Below are 19,201 nucleotides of genomic sequence, written 5' to 3' on the forward strand. Positions count from 1 at the left end.
TTTCAGCACTTGCAGGGAGCGTGCAAATGGTGGAAAGAGCCACCTCTTCCCGTCCAGTGCTAGGAAGGTCAGGCATTGCAACCGCCACCACACTTGGACTCTCCTTGGGGATTTGTGATATCTTCTTAGAACGCACAATTCTTCGCTGTCCTTTTGCCAGCTTAACTCGTTTGATTTTTTTAGCGGGAGGAGGGCTTCCATCGTCATGTGAAGCTGAACCACTAGTCATGAACATAGGGAAAGACCTTAGCCGTTCCTTGCCACTCCGTGTCGTAAATGGCATATTGGCAATTTGGGATTGTATGTGCCCTCTACTATGACATTGGGCATCGGCCTTGGCAGACGACGTTGATGGCATGTTATCGTCTATGTCATGACTAGTGGCAGCAGCTTCAGCACTAGGAGGAAGTGGTTCTTGATCTTTCCCTATTTTATTTTTATCGGAGAAAGTTTGGTCCTCCATTTATGTTATATTGATATATACGTGCGGCTTAGGCGCACACAAACACAGAAAATATTTTTTTATTTTTGTTGGAGACTAGTGCACTTTGTGGGTTACACCACCCTATAAGAAATGAGCCAGCCGGCCCTTTACTTATGGGACACAGGCGCACGCTTGGCGCTGCTCCTTCGTTGATGCACGTGCAGCCACAGTGCACACAATTCACAAACAGAAAAATATATTTTTTTATTTTGTTTGGACTGCCCTTTGTGGGTTACAGCACCCTTTAGCGGTCAATCCAGCCGGCCTTTTACTTATGGGACACAGGCGCACGCTTGGCGCTACTCCTTCGTTGATGCACGTGCAGCCACAGTGCACACAATTCACAAACACAGAAAAATATATTTTTTTATTTTGTTTGGAGTGTACTTTGGGGGTTACAGCACCCTTTAGCGGTCAATCCAGCTGGCCCTTTATTTATGGGACACAGGCGCACGCTTGGCACTACTTTGTTGATGCACGTGCGGCTACTGCGCACACAATTCACAAACACAGAAAATATATTTTTATTTTGTTTGGAGTGCCCTTTGGGGGTTACAGCACCCTTTAGCGGTCAATCCAGCCGGCCCTTTATTTATGGGACACAGGCGCACGCTTGGCACTACTTTGCTGATGCACGTGCGGCTACTGCGCACACAATTCACAAACACAAAAAAATATATTTTTTTATTTTGTTTGTAGTGCCCTTTGGGGGTTACAGCACCCTTTAACGGACAAGCCAGCTGGCCTTTTACTTATGGGACACAGGTGCACGCTTGGCGCTGCTCCTTTGTTAATGCACGTGCAGCCACAGTGCACACAATTCACAACCACAGAAAATATATATTTTTTTAGCACTTTGGGGGAGCACCCCTGATGGACAGAGCACCCCCTGGACAACACTACAGCAGCCCTTTAGGACTGGGACACTGCACAGGACTTTGGAGTGGACACAGCCCCTATGGACAACTGACTACACAACACAGTCCAGCCAGCCCCTATGGACTTTGAAGTAGTGGACACAGCCCCTATGGACAACAGCAGCACAGCGCAGCACAGCGCAGCACAGCACAACACTACACTGCACTACACAACACTACACTACATAGCCCAGCCAGCCCTAACTCCCACCCTCCCTCTTCACTGTCCACAGCCGAGTGAGAAAATGGCGCCGACGCGGGTACTTTATATAGGTTCCAAAACCCGCGAGACCTGGAAGGTGGGATGATGACGTTTTGCCTCGATTTCAGATCCGAGTCAGGCGGGAAAGGTCGAGCCTGACTCGGATCGGCCTCGGATCGGGGGGGTTCAGATTTCAGAAATCCGAACCCGCTCACCCCTAGTAGAGGTGTGCCAACCCCCATGTTTTGGTTTTGGATCTGTATCTCCTTCAAGGTTTTGGATCTGGACTTGGTTTTACAAAACCACTCTTGCGTGTTTTTGTTTTAGATCTGTATTTTTTCTAAAAAATCATAAAAGCAACTGAAATCACATAATGTGGGCCTCTTTTTGTTCCTACAGTATTATTAACCTCAATAACATTTATTTCCAGTCATTTCCAGTCAGTTTTGACCACCTCACAGCTCACAATATTGATTTCATCCAGTTTAGGTCAAAAGGTTGCATTGAGCTAGCTGGCTGACTAAGCTAAGCGACAGCAGTGGGCAGCACTAACGTGACAGTTCAACTTCCAACATGCCACAGAGTGGCACTGCAGTGGTAGACAGGATGGCAGTTTAATTAACTATAAAATAAAAAATGTCAGGCAGCAATACCCAAACAGCACATAATGCAAAGAAAAGAGGTGCAAGATGGAATTGTGCAAGATGGAAAAAGAGGTGAAAGATGGCCATTCCACCCACCCTTATGTTGTATATATCAAACAGGACATGCACAGTTTAACAAACCAATCTCTTCAATGACAAGGACTACCAATTGTGGCTGAAGCATTTGGTTTGTTTGGGCCCCCGCAAAACAAGCTGCCAACAGGCAGCTGACATTGCTGCCAATGATCTCTTCCTGCACAAACTGGCTTTACAGAGGCCATCATCATCCGATTCCTCACCCTCATCAGTGTCTACATCATCTTCACACAATATTGATTCGTCCTCGCTGGAATCCACCATTACAGTCTCAGGTGCCTTTGTAATATTGGACTTAATTCGCGGTAAAGGTCTTCCTCATGGAATTTGTAGTTCATTTTGATGAACATCATCTTTCCCACATTTTGAGTAAGTAGCCTCCTACACCGATCGCTGACATGGTTCCTGGCTGTGCTGAAAACTCTTTCTGAGTACATACTGTGGGGTGGGCAGCTCAAGTAAAGCAAAGCCAGTTTGTGCAAGGGCCTTCAAATTGCCATTTTTTTTCCTGCCAGTAGTCAAACAGACTATTTGGATGCTATCATTAAAATAGTCCACAACCATTCTTTGAATGGTGACCATGTCAGATGGAGTCACTGTAGAGGTCTCATTATTTGTAGGCAATTCTTTTAGACCCGACCAGATGTCAAACTTGGTTGTCTTAAATCATCTGCATCAACGGTGGGTCTTTTTTTGGGAAAGTTTAGTTTTTTCGTAGCAGCCACACTTGCTGGAGAAACTGAAGGAGGAGACACTGCTGAATCGCATTCCGCTAGAGCTGACATTTTGCTTGCTAACAGATCTTTGCATCTCTTCAGATCTGTGTTCGTTGGGAAGACACATGTGCCTTAAACCTGGGATCGAGCATGATTGCCAAAATGTATTGATCCGATTGGAAGAGCCTGACAACCCTTGGATCCTGGCAAAGTGAATAAAGGCAGACATACTTAGCGGAATCACTTTGTTTCAGCTCTTCCTTCAGTTTCTCAAGCTGACTACTTCTAAGGGTTTCAGCACCTTGCACAACAAGTATTCTCCATTGAGTTTGAGTAAGGCACATTCCACCTCCTCTTCCTAGGTCATTGTGTAGCTTTGGATGGGTTTTTGCTATTCCTTCATCTGCTGAAGCATATACAGGGAGTTCCACCTTGTAACTACCTCTACTTCAGCTGGTGACAGGGCAAATTCAACATTTCTTGCAGGTGCTGCAATCTTCTACATGCACCTGCTGAATGTCGAAAATATCCCGAAATTTTGCAGGCCACAGAGAGCATCTCCTGCACGGCCATGTAATTTTTTTTTTTTTTAATGTTGCAACACACAGGACCTCAATTAACTGTCTAAAACCCACTGCACTAATGGTGGATATCGGACGCACATTTAATACCAGCATAGATGTTATGGCGTCAGTGATCCGCTGTGCAACTTGGTGACTGCTTTTATACTTGCTCCCCCTTGCAAGGACTGCTTAACAGTCAATTGTTTTTTTAAACTACTACTAGTAGTCTTCTTGGTCCCCTTCTGGGATGAAGATCAACTCCCAGCAGCAGCAGGTGTAGCGCTCATGGATTCTTCTGAGGAATCCATGATAGGGGAGGACTGCGTTAGCCTTATCAAATTGGATGCAGGACTACTTCTGAACATTGAGGATATTGTTGATGAAGGTGTTGGTGGTGAAGATGGCAGGTGCTTGGATCTAGCAGAGAGAAGTGAGCTAGCTGACACTGGACTGCTTGTTTTTTTTTCTGCCAAAGTTTCTGAATTTGGCAAACACCTTGAATGGATGCGCTGTAGATGATTTAACAGGGAGCAAATTCCAAGATGGTTAAGGTTCCTACCTCTACTTTTTCTGGCTTGATAAAGGGTACAGATGGCTTGACAATTGTTGTCCAGATTTAGGTAGAAATGATTCCATACGTAAGAAGTGGATATCTTTGTCTTATGCCCTTATTATGGGCAACAACTGTTTCTACTGGTGCCTGATTTACACAAACAACATCCTCATCAACAATATCCTCATCATCTTTATTAGCGTCAGGTGCACAAATATCCTCTCATCCTGGTGCACTTCCACAGAAGCATCCTCAATTTCTATGTCAGCATGTCGACTTGTGCTGCTCATCCCCACATTTGCAGAGGACGCACAAGTGGTGCCCTTGGGCATCGGCTTTAATAGATGTTGTAGATGGACTTGAATCGCCATGACTGGTGGCACTAGCATGCCGCACCAGCTCTAGTATGTGGTTCCTGCTCTCCTCTCAGTTGATCGTTCTCCATATCAACAAACACAAACAAAGTGGGGTACAGCACACACATCAATTTGTACCAATTTTACATATTATGCTGCAGTATCAATGACCTACAGCATCACAATATTTTTTATGAATAATACACTGCGGTTCCTTTTACAGTGTCACAATATTTTTTATGAATACACTGCGCTACCACATACATTGTCACAATATTTTTTATGACTATTATGCTGTCGGTCCACTTACAGTGTTACAATACATGTATGAATATTACACTGCACTACCACTTAGTGTCACAATACGTGTATGAATATTACACTGCGGTTCCACTTACAGTGTCCCAATACATGTATGAATAATACACACTGTGCTACCACTTAGTGTCACTATACATGTATGAATATTACACTTCGCTACCACTTAGTTTCATAATACATGTAAGAATATTACTCTGCGCTACCACTTACAGTGTCACAATACATGTATGAATATTGCACTGCGGTCTGACCGGCAGGATCACAGTAAAAATAATAATAATATAATATAGTACACTGGGGTACAGCACAAATAAAAGACTATGGACCTCATTCAGAGCCGGTCGCACAGATCGTGCGGTCGGTCTGAATGAGGGGAGGACGTCTTGAATTTTCAAGATGTCCTCCTTTGCGGTGGTAAGGCTGTGGGTTAACACCCACAGCCTTACGACCGCCTAAGGTGATGGTCGCGATGGTCAAGACCATCGCGACCATCGGGGCTTACGACAAGACCCTAGGGTAGGGTCTCCCTTGTCGTAAGCCCCGGAGAGCTTTCGGCTCTGTCTGAGCCGGAAGCTCTCCACTGACATCACTAGTGATGCCAGTGGGGCCGCCCCCAAACGGTAGGCGTTCCCATGGGAATGCCCCTGTTTGGGCTGCCACCCCCCCCGGCCCACCTTCCAAACGGGGCGAGCTGTCAATCAAAATCGACAGCTCGCCCCCTTTCGATCGAGACCCGCTACGACCGGCGCCGTCGGTCGTAGCGGGTTTCACGCATGCGCACGACGGCGCCGGCGCCGTTGTGCGCATGCTCTGTGGGGGGCCATCGACCCGGTCCGAGCGCATCGGCGCTAACGACCGGGTCTGAATGACCCCCTATATTATTTACACTAATAGCTTTTGTTTTTTTACACTGGGCACCCGTGGATGGACAGAGCACCCCTAGACCAACAGAGCACCCCTAAAGGACACAGCAGCTCCTTTATGGACGGACAGAGCACCCCTAGACCGACAGCGCACCCCTTCAAGACATAGCAGCCCCTTGATGGACGTACACAGCACCCAGCGTACCCCTAAACCAACACAGCAGAGAACCCCTGCAAGACACAGCAATGGACGGACACAGCACCCAGAGCACCCCTAGACCAACACAGCAGAGCACCCCTGCAAGATACAGCAGCACCTTGATGGATGGACAGAGCACAGTTACACGTCTCTGCAATACACTCTCCACAGCCGGAGTGAAAATGGTGCCGATGACCGGGGACCTTTATAAATTCCAAAACCCGCAAGAATCCAACAGCGGGAGGATGATGTTTTTCCTCGTTTTGGGATCAAAGTCAGACGGGAAAACCTGAGCCTGATTTATAGTATGGTTAGGAATAGGATTAATGCTGTATTTCTCAGTTACATTCTTTGAATTGATACGAAGATTTAGGAATCGAGTTAGGACTATGGCCCTCATTCAGAGCCGCACGTTAACAACAGTACGCTCGTTGCGTTCCGATGTTGACTAACCGCGCATGCGTCGGTGTTACACTGCGCATGTGCGTACGGCAGATTGCGAGCTTTTTTTCTCTCGTTCCTAAAATAGCGTACAGGAAGTGACATGTCAAATGTGATTGACAGAACAGGGCGTTTTTGGGTGTTGACGGGGGTGGAGATGAAAAAACGCAGGCGTGGCGAGGCGTTTTTGGGGCGTACATACATTAGCAGATGCGAACGTCAAATGTGTTCGGACCGTCTCATACGTCACTGAAACATCCGCTTTCCCTTCAAAATGCTCGCACAGCTTAGGGTCAGGATTACTCGACCACATTGGCGATGGCCTTCTCCTCCGTCCCGGGACTCAACGATGGTGCAGCGATTAATCGCGGCTGGTCAGTAAAGTAATTAGTGTTGGATTGAAATCCGGCTTGGTATGTGTTTGGAAAGCAGTTTATTGGGATAGCACAAAAGCGTACGCAGGTGGAAATCAGAGCTGCTAATGTCATGATTACACAATCAATTAGCGTACATTTTTGGGGTTTTATTTTGGCCACAATTTGGTGGTTATGGCCTATTGTAACAATAATGTCATCATCTTTTAATTAGCTCCCCTTTTTTTTGGTTTACTGTGGAATTTGCATCGCTATGTGATTTTTTAAACGTTCCTTAAAGATGCCTTTTTTTTTTTTAAAGAGGGTCAGTTTTTGCGTTTAAGGCCAGGATTAAATGTAACCCATTTGTACAATAATGTCACAATACAATGTCAGTGTTTTGTTTTTAATTTATTGTTTACACACAAACAAATTGGCCTAATATTGTATTGCCTTTTTTTGTGGCCAAGATATTTGATCCAAAAAAAAATATAACATAACTACTAACATAAGCGTAAATACAAAATTTAAAAACATTTCACAAGAAAGGAGAGGGAAGTTTTGACCAGAAAGGAATATGAGCCAAGCACAGAAGGAGTGTGGGAAAAGTCGCCATTGCTGTCACTGTTTTCTCGCCCGTTTGGCTGGGTGAGGGTGGGCGCCAGACCGGGTCCGGGATGCCATCGGGCTGGCCTGTCCAGAGGCAGATGTTGTGGCCTCTGGACTAGGCACAGGGCTAGGCACATTTGGAGGATTGGCTGATGTTGTGCCAGAGGTGGAGGATCCGGATGTTCCGGCAGGAAGGGAGGTCGGCTCCACCATGTGCTGGCGAACGAGCTGGGCATCGGCGATGCGGATGTTGGCCCTGGTATTTTCCGCCAGGGCCTGACCAATGGTCACGTTGGCCGCAGCATTTTGCTCCAGGGCCTCAGCCACCCGTATCAGACTGGCGTCCATCCTCTGCAGAATCTCCGTATGGCAATCCGATTTAAAATTGAGTTCTGTGAGGAGGCCCACTGCCTGCGAGGGGGCACGCCCTGGACTGGCTTCTGCAGGGTCCTCAGCCGGATGTACTGGTTCCTCCCCTGCAGAGCCAGCAGAAATTCTGCGCCCAAGGCTCCCCTCTGGAGCAGACTCATCCGCCTCTGTCTCTGTTAGGAAATTGGAGAAAAGGCTCACATTAGAATCTACATATTGGCACAATAGCATTTCTGAGTTGGTGACATCACAAGACTTACCTTGGCCAACATGAGGAGCCGCAAAGTCTGGCATGTCCGTATCCATGTTGGACACGCCAAACACCTCCACAGCCTGCACACACCCCTGTGCCATCTCTTCTAAGTCTGTCAACTCCAATGACACAGGGGTGGGACCCCCACCTGTCCCCCTTGCATGCCTAGCCCTGTCGGCAAGTTTTTGTTTGAGACGATATTTGAAGTCTGCCCATCTGTGGAATGAATTTGGAACCATTATCCTTTTTTTTACAATGGGGTTTGTTTATAGGATGGGAAAGTGTTTACTTACCGCCGTTTGACATCCCGGGCTAGACGGACATAATCACCCACCCTATTGACAGCAACGGCGACCTCCTCCCACATTCTCCACTTCTGGCTTTGGCTCATATTCCTGGCTGCCTGGGGCAGGATGTCAACGCACTTCTGGATCAAAACCTCCATCTCCTTGCTTGTGAAATGTGGCTGCCTTTTTTTTTTGCCAGCTTTGGCGGGTTGACTGGGGCCAGCAGTCTCTTCCATGTCATCCTCCTCACCTATTTGGGTAAATATGCAGATTTAGCCACTTCACAACTTGCACAATATTATGTTTTAAAAGAATCATTGACACAAAATGCATGAAGGCCTTACCGCCGCAATTTTGACCATTGTTTCCCTGGTTTGAAGCCATGTCTCTGCTTCCAGCATGAAATCATCCAGAAATTCTATGTGATTTCGTGACGTATTTATACATGCGTCCTTAGTTTGCGGCCGCATCATTGATTGTGCGTCCCTATGATTCATCCTTAATTTGTGCGGGAAAATAAACACTATTTATGGCTTGGTGTGTGTGGAGTCGAGGTGGGGTTGTTGGAGTGTTGTCGGTTAAGTGGTTTGGATTTGGTTGTTTGCGGTTGGAGGATTTGGCAGAGTTGGTTTTTTGTTTGTTTTTGCTACATTTCTTTGGTTTTTCCGTTCGCATTTTTTTCATTTTTTCCACATCCTTTCCTGATTTGGTAAGTTTTGTGCATTCAAATTTGTGGCCAATTGGTGTATTCTTCTGTTTTGTGGTTCGTTAATTTGTTTAACACTCATTTCATCTTTTTTAGTTTTTTTTGGTTTTCGGACCCAAAGAAGTTTTTTGGGGAAATCTTAAATATTCGAGTTGGGTAAGTCCATTTTTTGTCTTGCATTTGCGAATTAATTACCGCATTTTTGACTGTTGGTGTAGTGACTTGCATTTGCGAATTAATTACCGCATTTTTGACTGTTGGTGTAGCGACTTGCATTTGCGATTTAATTACCGCATTTTTGACGGCTTATTCATCATATAATCCAGTTTTGCTTTTCCCTTTTCCATTTTTTGGGTCCATTTGAACCCTATTTGACGTACGGTGTGCAATGTCGTTTTCATCGATGGCCAAATGTGTTTTTCCGCTATTTTCTGTGTTGGCTTGCAAAAATTTTTAAACAAAAAAAACACCCTCTAAATTTTTGAAGTCTCATTGTTGGCTTTTTTACAGTTTATACGTATCATGACAATACCCCGGCATGTAAGCAGCTATGGATGGTATCAGAAAGCTAAGTTGTTTTTTCTTACTTTTGGGGTGGGTCAAAAGCCTTACATTGTAAACTTTGAATTTCAGGTAGATCTGGGGCGAATTGTTCTGGCCCTGCTCCCGGAAGACGACCAACCTCAAACTCGTCCCAGGCGTAGGCATCGTAGGCATGCAAGGCCCCAGATATTTCGAACACGTGTCACCCTTTTTGGAATGCCCGATGATGAGGTTTTAAGACGCTACCGTCTACCTCCCAAAATCATCATAGACACTCTCTCATTAATAGAAAGTGATCTTGAGCGGCAAATTGACAGTCCAACAGCAATACCACCACTGACGCAATTTATGGCGGTGTTACATTTCTGTGCCTCAGGATCGTTTCAAACAACGGTGGGAATAGTGGCGGGCATCTCCCAATCCTCCTTTTCCAGGATCCTGAGGGCAGTGATGGAGGCACTTTTCAAGCACCTCCATCATTTTATTAAAATGCCTTTGGATATGGGTGCCCTTAGTGTGGCCAAGGCCAATTTTTACCAAATAGCTGGCTTCCCACACATCATAGGGGTTGTGGATGGTACTCACATACCACTTCAGCCTCCAGCACGGCTGGAGGCAATATTTAGAAACAGGAAACACTATCACTCCCTGAATGTAATGGTGGTATGTGATGCCTCCCTCCAGATCCTGTCCCTGAATGCTAAATTACCCGGAAGTGCTCATGACTCCTTCGTCATCCGGCAATCAGGGATATGGCAGAAATTAACCAACCTACAAGCTGGTGATGCGTGGCTTCTGGGTAAGTGGAGACCTTTAGTACATAACAATGTTAAGCTTGATACACAGTGTTCCTGATGTGGTCTATTTTTGTTCACAGGAGACAGTGGATACCCTTGCATGTCCTGGCTGCTCACTCCTTATTTGGCTCCCACACCAGGGCCACAAAGTGCGTATAATTCCGCACTTACAGCCACCAGGCAAGTGGTGGAGCGCTGTATCGGCCTTTTAAAAGGCCGATTCAGATGCCTCCACCGCTCTGGTGGCGAGCTCATGTATGTGCCGGATATGGTGTCGAAAATTGTGGTCCTGTGTGGGATATTTCACAACATTGCCATAAGGAGTGGTGTCCCAATGCAGCCAGAGGATGCCTTACCTGAGGATGGCCCCCCCGAGGTTGGTCGAAGGTCAGTATGTGGGGGGGCCATACGCGATGATGTGGTGGCCAGATTTTTTAGGTAAGTTTGAACAAAACTCCAGTGTTTATACCTAATGTGTTTGTGTTTTTTGGCGAACATCTAATTTATTTTTATTTTTCTCACCATCTTCTGTTTGTTCACATAATCTTTGGCACTCCAACGCTCACTACTTCCTGCTACCCTTACCAAACCTGGATCTGGTCCTTTTGGGCATATATTCTGGAACCCATATCGCAACGCCATGTTTGTGGAATCATGTTGGCATGGTCCTTCGTCAACCAGTTCTTGATTTTGTGTTTTTATTTAATTATTTCTTGGTATGTGTTGTATTTGAATTTATCACTGTGTATTTTTTTGGGGAGTGACCACTTTGTTTTCTCTGTTATGTTGTGAATAAATGTTTGAAGAGTGAAATGGTCTTCCTTTTTTGGGACGTTAACAGCAAGTGTAACCAGGTTAACACAAGTTACATTTGACTAAGGGGTAAACCAGTACTGACGCCAGTTGAGCAAAACTGAAATATGTTTTCAGCTTCCCAATCCACACCAAAAGGAAGCCTGGCCCAACCTTGGGATTTGTAAGATTGGCCTAAGCAGCTTGCGCACCAAGTAGGAACCTGGAAAATGTAGAAATCTGTAATTGACACTACACCCAAAAAGGGAAATGACATTGTTACTGTTATGTGTTTCTGGTGTCTGTTTGACATACTAAGACAAAACACAATCTAACTTTTAAAAAAGGGAAATCCTTGCAGGAACAGTCTACTTATGTCAGGCTAAACTATCTTGGTTTTCGTTTTTAAAAATGAGCCACAACGTATATTTGTCTTAATAAATTTATTTGGAAAATAGAACCAAAAATAAAAATCTAATGCCGAAGGAGGCCAGACAGCCGGTCGAGGGCCACCAGAAGGCCGATTACATGTTGGCGCATCTGCCCCACAACATCCGCCACCTCTTGCCGACGCCTCTGTTCCTCTGTGGGTGAGAAAAGTGTGTGGGTTAATACAACAATAGGGAATCCACAGAAATTTTTTTAAAAAAAACCAAATCACTCCTAAACCCAAAAACAGAAATAAAAAGGGTGGGCTGGCAAAAATACAAGGCCTAGGTACAAATTCCCACAGGTATGATATGTGTATGCTTAAATCACCAGGAAGAGGTAAAGGCAAACCTTCACAATCAACAAAAGTCAAGCCACAAAAACACGAAGAAAGGCACGACACATGATTACATACAAACAGTTTGTGCTTTAAAAAAAAAATTAAAAAAACATACCGGGAGACAAATCGGGAGCTCCGGCCAAACCTCCATGATCCTCCTCGGAGGATCCGTCATTCCCCAAAGAATGGGGCGGAGTTATGCTGGACTCCGGGGAGGGGGTAATTGGAAGAGGGGTGGGTGGAGGAGAGGGGGAAGTGGGACGGAGGGGAAGGAGGCCCGACATTTCCGGGAGAGGGTCTGGGAAGGATGGGGAGGAGTGGGGAATAGGGGAAAGATTTGGGGTGGAGTGTTGGCTGGGGGTTGGGGAGAGTGGGCGGGAACGCCGTCTGGACGGACGTTGACGGCGGAGTCTTGGCTGTCCCCCTAAAATATGTCAAAGAAATTGCGTTTAGTTTATGGACAAATCCGGGCAACCAAACAAAAAAAAAAATAAAAATAAAAAACAAAACAAAAAAAAATAGCAGTAGAATTAAAAAATCAGAAATAGAGGGGAAACATGCAGACGCAGATATGAGTACCAATAATAAATAGAACAGACAGGAAAACATGCAGACGCAGATATGAGTACAAATAATAAATAGAACAGACAGGAAAACATGCAGACGCAGATATGAGTACAAATAATAAATAGAACAGACAGGAAAACATGCAGACGCAGATATGAGTACAAATAATAAATAGAACAGACAGGAAAACATGCAGACGCAGATATGAGTACAAATAATAAATAGAACAGACAGGAAAACATGCAGACGCAGATATGAGTACAAATAATAAATAGAACAGACAGGAAAACATGCACACGCAGTTTGCCCCACAAACACAAACATTAAAACCACAATACATAACACTTACTTGACAGGATCTGCATGCGAAAGCATGCCAGCAAGCGGGGCGTTCGCCGTTGCAGGTCGGACCACCTGCGCTCCAGCTGCCCGATGTTGCGGCGTGAGCCGAAGGACCGCAGGCGGGACCGTACCTCCGCATACGCGGAGCGCTTCTGCCGGTTGGTCATGGGTTGAGGCTGGCTGGTGATCCGGCGATCCATGACCTCCGTAAGCACCAGCAGCTCACGCCTGGTGAATGCGGAGGCTCTCATGATGGCAATGGTGTTTTTCTTAAAAATCATTTTTGATAAAGTGTGTAAAAATTTTCTGATTGGCTAATGTATTTTGGAAATTAACAGGAGCAATTTTATTGGTTAGTGTATGAGTCATGTGTTCGACAGGGCCAGAAATCTCTGGAGAGTTAGGATAGGCTTGATGCAGTGACATGCGTAAGCAAATTTAAATAAAGAAATGAACCCAGGGAAATATGCGGGGATCCACAGCAATAGTACAATTGTTTAATTGTGGTTCACATGTTTTTTGAACAATAAAAGCGAATGTTTCATCCGTACGTATTCTGCGGGTAAACACAAACACGGACAAGAGTAAAGTTTCTTGCATTGTGTTGAAAAAAAACAAACAATTAAGCTAATTGATACATTGATTGGCATGATACGATTGATGGAGGTAGGCAGAATAAAGGAGCAGGTAATCGACATCTGACAAGGCCACTTCCAGTTTATACGTGTGCGTGCGTTCCTTTCAAGCCATTTCGGGGATGTACGCTCGCTATTTCGTACGCTCGTTAGTTAGAGGAGGGGTCGTCAGAGTTTAGGGAGGAATTTTAGATGCGAACGAAAATACGAGCGAGCCATTGAATTTAAATATTTTTGTACGTACGCCTAACGTACGTGCGCCCGCTTGCGAGTGGGTCTGAATGAGGGCCTATGTTTTTGTTTTGTTTTTTCAATTTGAATTGGTATTAAGACCCCCTTACAGTACAGTGTGTATTTTTTTGCACAGTGCCCCAGAAGATCCTGGATGAAGCAGATGCTCTAATAGAGGCACCTGCAACAGGTATGTTCTGTACCTTATAATATAAAAAATATATGTTTACATTATGGTTCGGGCTAGGAATAATTCTATATTTCTCCTGTAATGACAATATGGGACCTGGGTGGGGCCGTTGTGATGCATCCTGCCTGTGATAATTACTACCTGGGGTCTCCCCTCTCGAGGATCTACCAGCCCAGGTCTGGAGGCCCAAGCGCTCTTCCCCGCATCCCTGGAGGTTCTGGATGTGCGGCAATGGTGTCAAAAATAAAATTCATATTGTTCTTTACAGGTCTCAGTAAGCCCACCCCGGCATACAAGTCACTTACAGCATCCTGTATATAAGAAAAAAATGTAAAAAAATGTAAAAATGATGGTTACTTGTATAACTGATCAACTGGATATTAGCTTCTGTACCCTCCGCTTTCAGCTTCCAACTTCTAGTGCAGCATTTACAGTTTAGACACAATACTGACCCGTTTATCAGACTGGAAATTCTACTGCCGTCACCCAACACTTTTGGTTGACAACAATTTCTTAATTTGGCATTTCACTTCACCAAATGACCCTTTTCTGTTACATTTGTACCAATTCCCTGTATATGTACATGCTCCGGGAGGGAGCTGAATGCCTGCATTCTGTGGGGGGCGTGGCAGGGCTATGATGCCGTTTTGGGGGTGGGGCTGGGGGCGTGACCGCACGATCGCGTCATCGTGGCCCCGCCCCCTCTTCACAATGCCGGAAAAAAGGCATTGTGAAGCAGGGGGGTGGAGCTACGATGACGCGATTCAGCGCGAATCGCGTCATCGGGGCCCCCCGGCAGCAGGTTTTTTTACTTGTGGTCTGGGGGGGTAGGCGGCAGCCGGGAGGCTTGCCTGCCTTTCCGGGGGTTCGGGAGCGGCACCCGATATTCGGGAGGCTCCTGACCAAATCGGGAGGGTAGGCAAGCCTGGTTTTCATTAAGAGAATAGATTTCATTTACAGTTTTGGGAGGAAAGCTGTTCTACTGTTTACTGCCCATAAGGGAACTTCTAGAAATAAAATGAGATGTAGTTTAAATCCCAGCGTGCGAGATGGCGGTACTCAGAATGCCAACGCAGGAATCCCGACACAAGTCAGAATCCCGGCTTCAGCATGCCCCGACGTTAAGTATTGGGGTTAGGGGTTGGGGTTAGGGATTGGGGTTAGGCACTAGGGTGAGAGTTAGGCACCTTGGGGGGATTAGGTTTAGGTTGCAGGGGGGAGGGTTATGTTTAGACTAAGGGGAGGGTTAAGATACTTACCACCGACAGGTGTCGGTAAACTATCCCTGACGGGATGCTGGAATCATGATTGTGACCACCAGGAACCCGAGCGCTGACATCCCTTACCCTACCCATTCAGATATGTCACCAGGGGCATATCTACCCATTGGCCAGGATGGCACTCGCCAGGGGCGCCGGCCAAAGGGGGCACCGTCCGGCAGTGCCACCAGCAGCCAATGGGTGGACTACCCCGCTAGTCCCCGGGGGCCCAGGTGTAGGGCAGACCTCAGTGAGAGCAGTCTGCCCTACACAGTTTACAAACACACAGCCGCAAGCGGCTGTTTGTTATAGCAGCCAGCCAATGAGACTCTCATTGGCTGCTGCGTCCACGGAGGGAGCCGGCTGGAGCTCAATCATGAGCTCCGCCTTCCAGCTCCCCCCACAGCGGGTGATGGGAGAGACGTCATGACGTCTCTCCCATCCCATAGTGCAGAGCGAGAGCGGGCCCGGGGGAGTGGATAGCGGCAGTCGTTGGCAGGAGCGGGGATCAGGTACTGGCGGCCCCGTTATGGGGGGGTGGACGCTACTGGGGGCACTGTATTGTGGGGACCGCTCCTGGGGTCACGTTATGGGGGGGATGGCTGCTACTGGGGGCACTGTATAGTGGGGATGGCCGCTACTGGGGGCACTGTATAGGGGGGGCTACTACTGGGGGCACTGTATAGGAGGACTACTACGGGGCGGAACTGTATAGGGGGATACTACTGGGGCACTGCATAGGGTGGACTACTACTGGGAGCAATGCATAGGGGGATTACTAATGGGGGGGACTACTACTGGGGGGCACTTCCTGAAATTATGGGGGGAGGGGGGCATGAGTCCATTACCTTGCCAGGGGCGCTCGGATCCCTAGATACACCCCTGTATGTCACTACGGATAACCCACGCTTTGAGTATACAATATCAATATATGCCTTAGTTGAAACCTAGGGGGAGATTTACTAAGAATCGTATGTGGCCGAGAATGCATTCCGTACGAGTTTACCTTGATTTTGTAACTTTTACTATTGGCAAACACGAGTGCAAAAACACGATCCTGCACAGAAATAGACACACGCCAATAGGCCCCTATTCAATTCGAGTCGAAAAGCCGTAATTGGCGAAAAAGTTTTGCCTATTGCCGCTTTTCACCTAGTCGGAACTTATCTCCAAATTCAATTCCAGCCGGAATTCGCCTAAGCGGAAACTCGATGCAAATTTAATACCCAAAAAAGTTTTTCCTAAGAATAGCAGGTGAAAAGAAGTGCAAAATCTTTAATTTGGGGTGCAAACGTGGGGAAACAACCCAGAACCCTTGGAACAGTCCCCCAATAGACAAATCTGGGAAAAAAAAAAACCTAAGAACACCCCAAAAAAGTACTTTAATTTTTGGGGCAAAAAAGTAAAAAGTGGGGGGACAAGCATAAAAACTAGCGAAATAGATTTCTGCAAGGATGGGTCAGGTGTTTTTGGGATTGCAGGTGCATGTAAAGCGCTGCGGAATATGTGTGCGCTATATAAATAACTGGTAATAAATAAAATAAATAAATGTAACAGGTGCGTTTTTCACATTTTTCATAAGTTGCTTTAGAAACAATAAAATATGCTAGCACACATTTTCAAGTACCCCAAATGTGACAGGACTAGTTATTGTCGCCAAAAATTACTGCTTTATGCCGTTCTTCACCACTTTTGCAAAGACGCTAATAAGAAGCAATTTAAGCTACTTAAGTACCCCAAACACCTTTTATTACAGCTATTAGTACACATATACATTGATTCCCTATGTTAGTGCATCTTTTTTTGGGGTACAGACTGATTTCCCCAATTCTGACAGTACTTTCCTCCTGTTCCGCATTCGCCGCTTTCTGTTTTCGCCTGTTTAGCAATTGAACACGGCGAAAAGCGGGGACGCGCACGAAAAGTTTTGCCTCTAAAACAGGAGAAGGAGGCGGAAAGTCGGGCAGCCGAAAAGTCCGGCACTATTCACCTCTAATTGAATACGGGTCATAGTCTACAAGAGAAAAATGAGGGGGAATCTGCACAGACACCCAAATTCATATATGTATAAGTCTGATAAACAAAATGTAAGTACCTTTATCCTTATATGAGGTCCGATTAACTCAATCTGGTGGTGCTCCCTAGAGTCCAATATAGATAATATAATACGCATAGACGTCACGCAACCAACACGCAAGTATTTTCCATAGACAGGAATACAACTCACAGATTTACAAATAATCATATTTAAAAACATAATAGAGTACAAAGCAGAATATAAGAAATGAATAGAAGTGCCAAGGCACTGCACAGATCAGTGTGATTTATGCAGTGCTTTGCTGGCTATGCTTTTGGTATGGTGGGATTTTTAACCCTTTCTTTACACTTTACAGTGTACACATAAAAGCACTGCACAGATCGCATTGATCTGTGCAGTGGTCAGCGACGTCTATTTAGAAGAGGCAAATATGACAACTCGCACATGATACAACACGATCGAAGCCAAATAGACAGGCAAGATTCTTAGTAAATCCGCTTTTTGAGCGAGTCTGAGGGATGCACAGCTTGATTTTTTTACGACCAAACACAATTCTTAGTAAATTTCCCCACAACACACACACACACACGTCCCCTTCTACAACTCTACCCTTTCCTGCTATTCTCAGTAAAACACATTTTACAATTGGTTTTAGCTACCCTCTACCCCTGACCGTTTGTGTGGTGGTGCATATTGTGTATAGCAAGGTCCAAGTTCATAAAGCTGACTTCTATGTAATACTGTAGACTACTTAGCTTAGGATAGGTATGCGCTGCCCTTGAGTAGTGTTCAGGATAGGTTTGGACTTAGATGGAGAGTCTGCATTGATAAGCTAGGTACACACATACTAGTCTCCAGTAAGTTCCTTAGTTCTCTTTGTTTGAGAATAGCAATTATCAGCGATAAAGTAACACTGCTAAATGCTAAATGATCGTTGCGGAGCTATCCAATTAGCCGCCCAATGCCGGTACTTATCGTGGGGTTTTTTCAGAATCTGTTGTGTCCCGAAAAATAATCCACAATAAGTGGAGTTTTTTTAGTGCCTCAATGGCGAAAACACATAGGATCTGTGATAATCTCACAAACCTATTTGTTTTCAAATAAAATAGCAAAATAATAGGATAGGGGAAAAAAAAAACATTGGTGAAAAACAGGGATAATTGGCGAAAAATCCCTGTTTTTCACCAATCGTGGCTTATTGGATACCCCCCCCCCCCAAGTCTCTAATGCAATGAATTGGCAGATTTAAATCCAAGCTGGCTACTTACCTATTAGCAGCCTGGCACATGCTTGCCTGCATTCCCGGAAGTTGCGGGAGGCTCCCGATTTTTCAGGTAGCCCCCTCCCCCGCACCCCTAAAAGTATAGGCAGATATCCCGCATCCCGCCCGCTTCCTAGTAAAGTGGGCAGGATGGGGAGATTTTTCTAGAAATTCACGGGTCTGTTGGCAGGGCTAAAATGACGCGAAACGCGGTCTTTTCCTGTGGTGGGACGGGGCCTAATAATGTCTACAGTCCAGCCCCACTACTCCCCTCACCACCCCCACCCCACTGTAGATGTTTGCAGCATCTCCTCTCCGGGCTGCTCCCGGGGATGGGTTCTGTAATGTCAGCAAGTGTGGCCTGGCAGGGTTCTATATTTAACTGCAATTTCAAAAGTCACTGGAGTTCAGGAACTTTACTGTGATGGACTTTTATATTCCTCAACCAGGGGTTAGGGCTGCACTCTCCTGGTCATACAGTACTTTGTGTTACTTTTATTAACTAACTCTCTGCTGCTGATCCTTACCATATGTTAAGGATCTGCCTCGTACCAGGTCCTACAAGATACTATTAAATAGAGCTATAGCCTCATCCGTAACTTCACTAAACCAGTTCCAGAACAAGTTACACATTGATAATATATTATCAACTCCAGATACTGTAAGAGAAGGAAGTACAGTAACTCTGCTACATTTTACTTATATATGACTTTTATTTATTTGCTGATTATTCAGAATTCAAAACAGAGGAAACTGCAATCAACATGCTTAAATCTCTGCCAGGTAATAATAAGAGGAAACATACAATGGTGTAGCTTATTAGAGCGGGGCTGACACCCACACAA

General features: G+C 45.6%; 1 protein-coding gene across 5 annotated transcripts in view; it reads left to right on the forward strand.

Moving 5' to 3' along the window:
• Positions 1-19,201, forward strand: part of LOC148514811 (uncharacterized) — a 188,347-nt gene that overhangs the window by 67,441 nt on the left and 101,705 nt on the right. For 4 of the 5 annotated variants that reach the window (XM_088480937.1, XM_088480939.1, XM_088480940.1 and 1 more), the window contains 2 exons: positions 13,745-13,798; positions 19,092-19,139. In XM_088480937.1, the coding sequence (XP_088337063.1) occupies positions 13,745-13,798; positions 19,092-19,139 (102 nt within the window). The remainder of the gene's footprint in view (positions 1-13,744; positions 13,799-19,091; positions 19,140-19,201) is intronic. The other variant, XM_088480941.1, reaches the window with a different exon arrangement.

Source organism: Taudactylus pleione, unplaced genomic scaffold (genome assembly GCF_031769625.1).
Source record: "Taudactylus pleione unplaced genomic scaffold, aTauple2 ptg000258l, whole genome shotgun sequence".
NCBI lineage: Eukaryota > Metazoa > Chordata > Amphibia > Anura > Myobatrachidae > Taudactylus > Taudactylus pleione.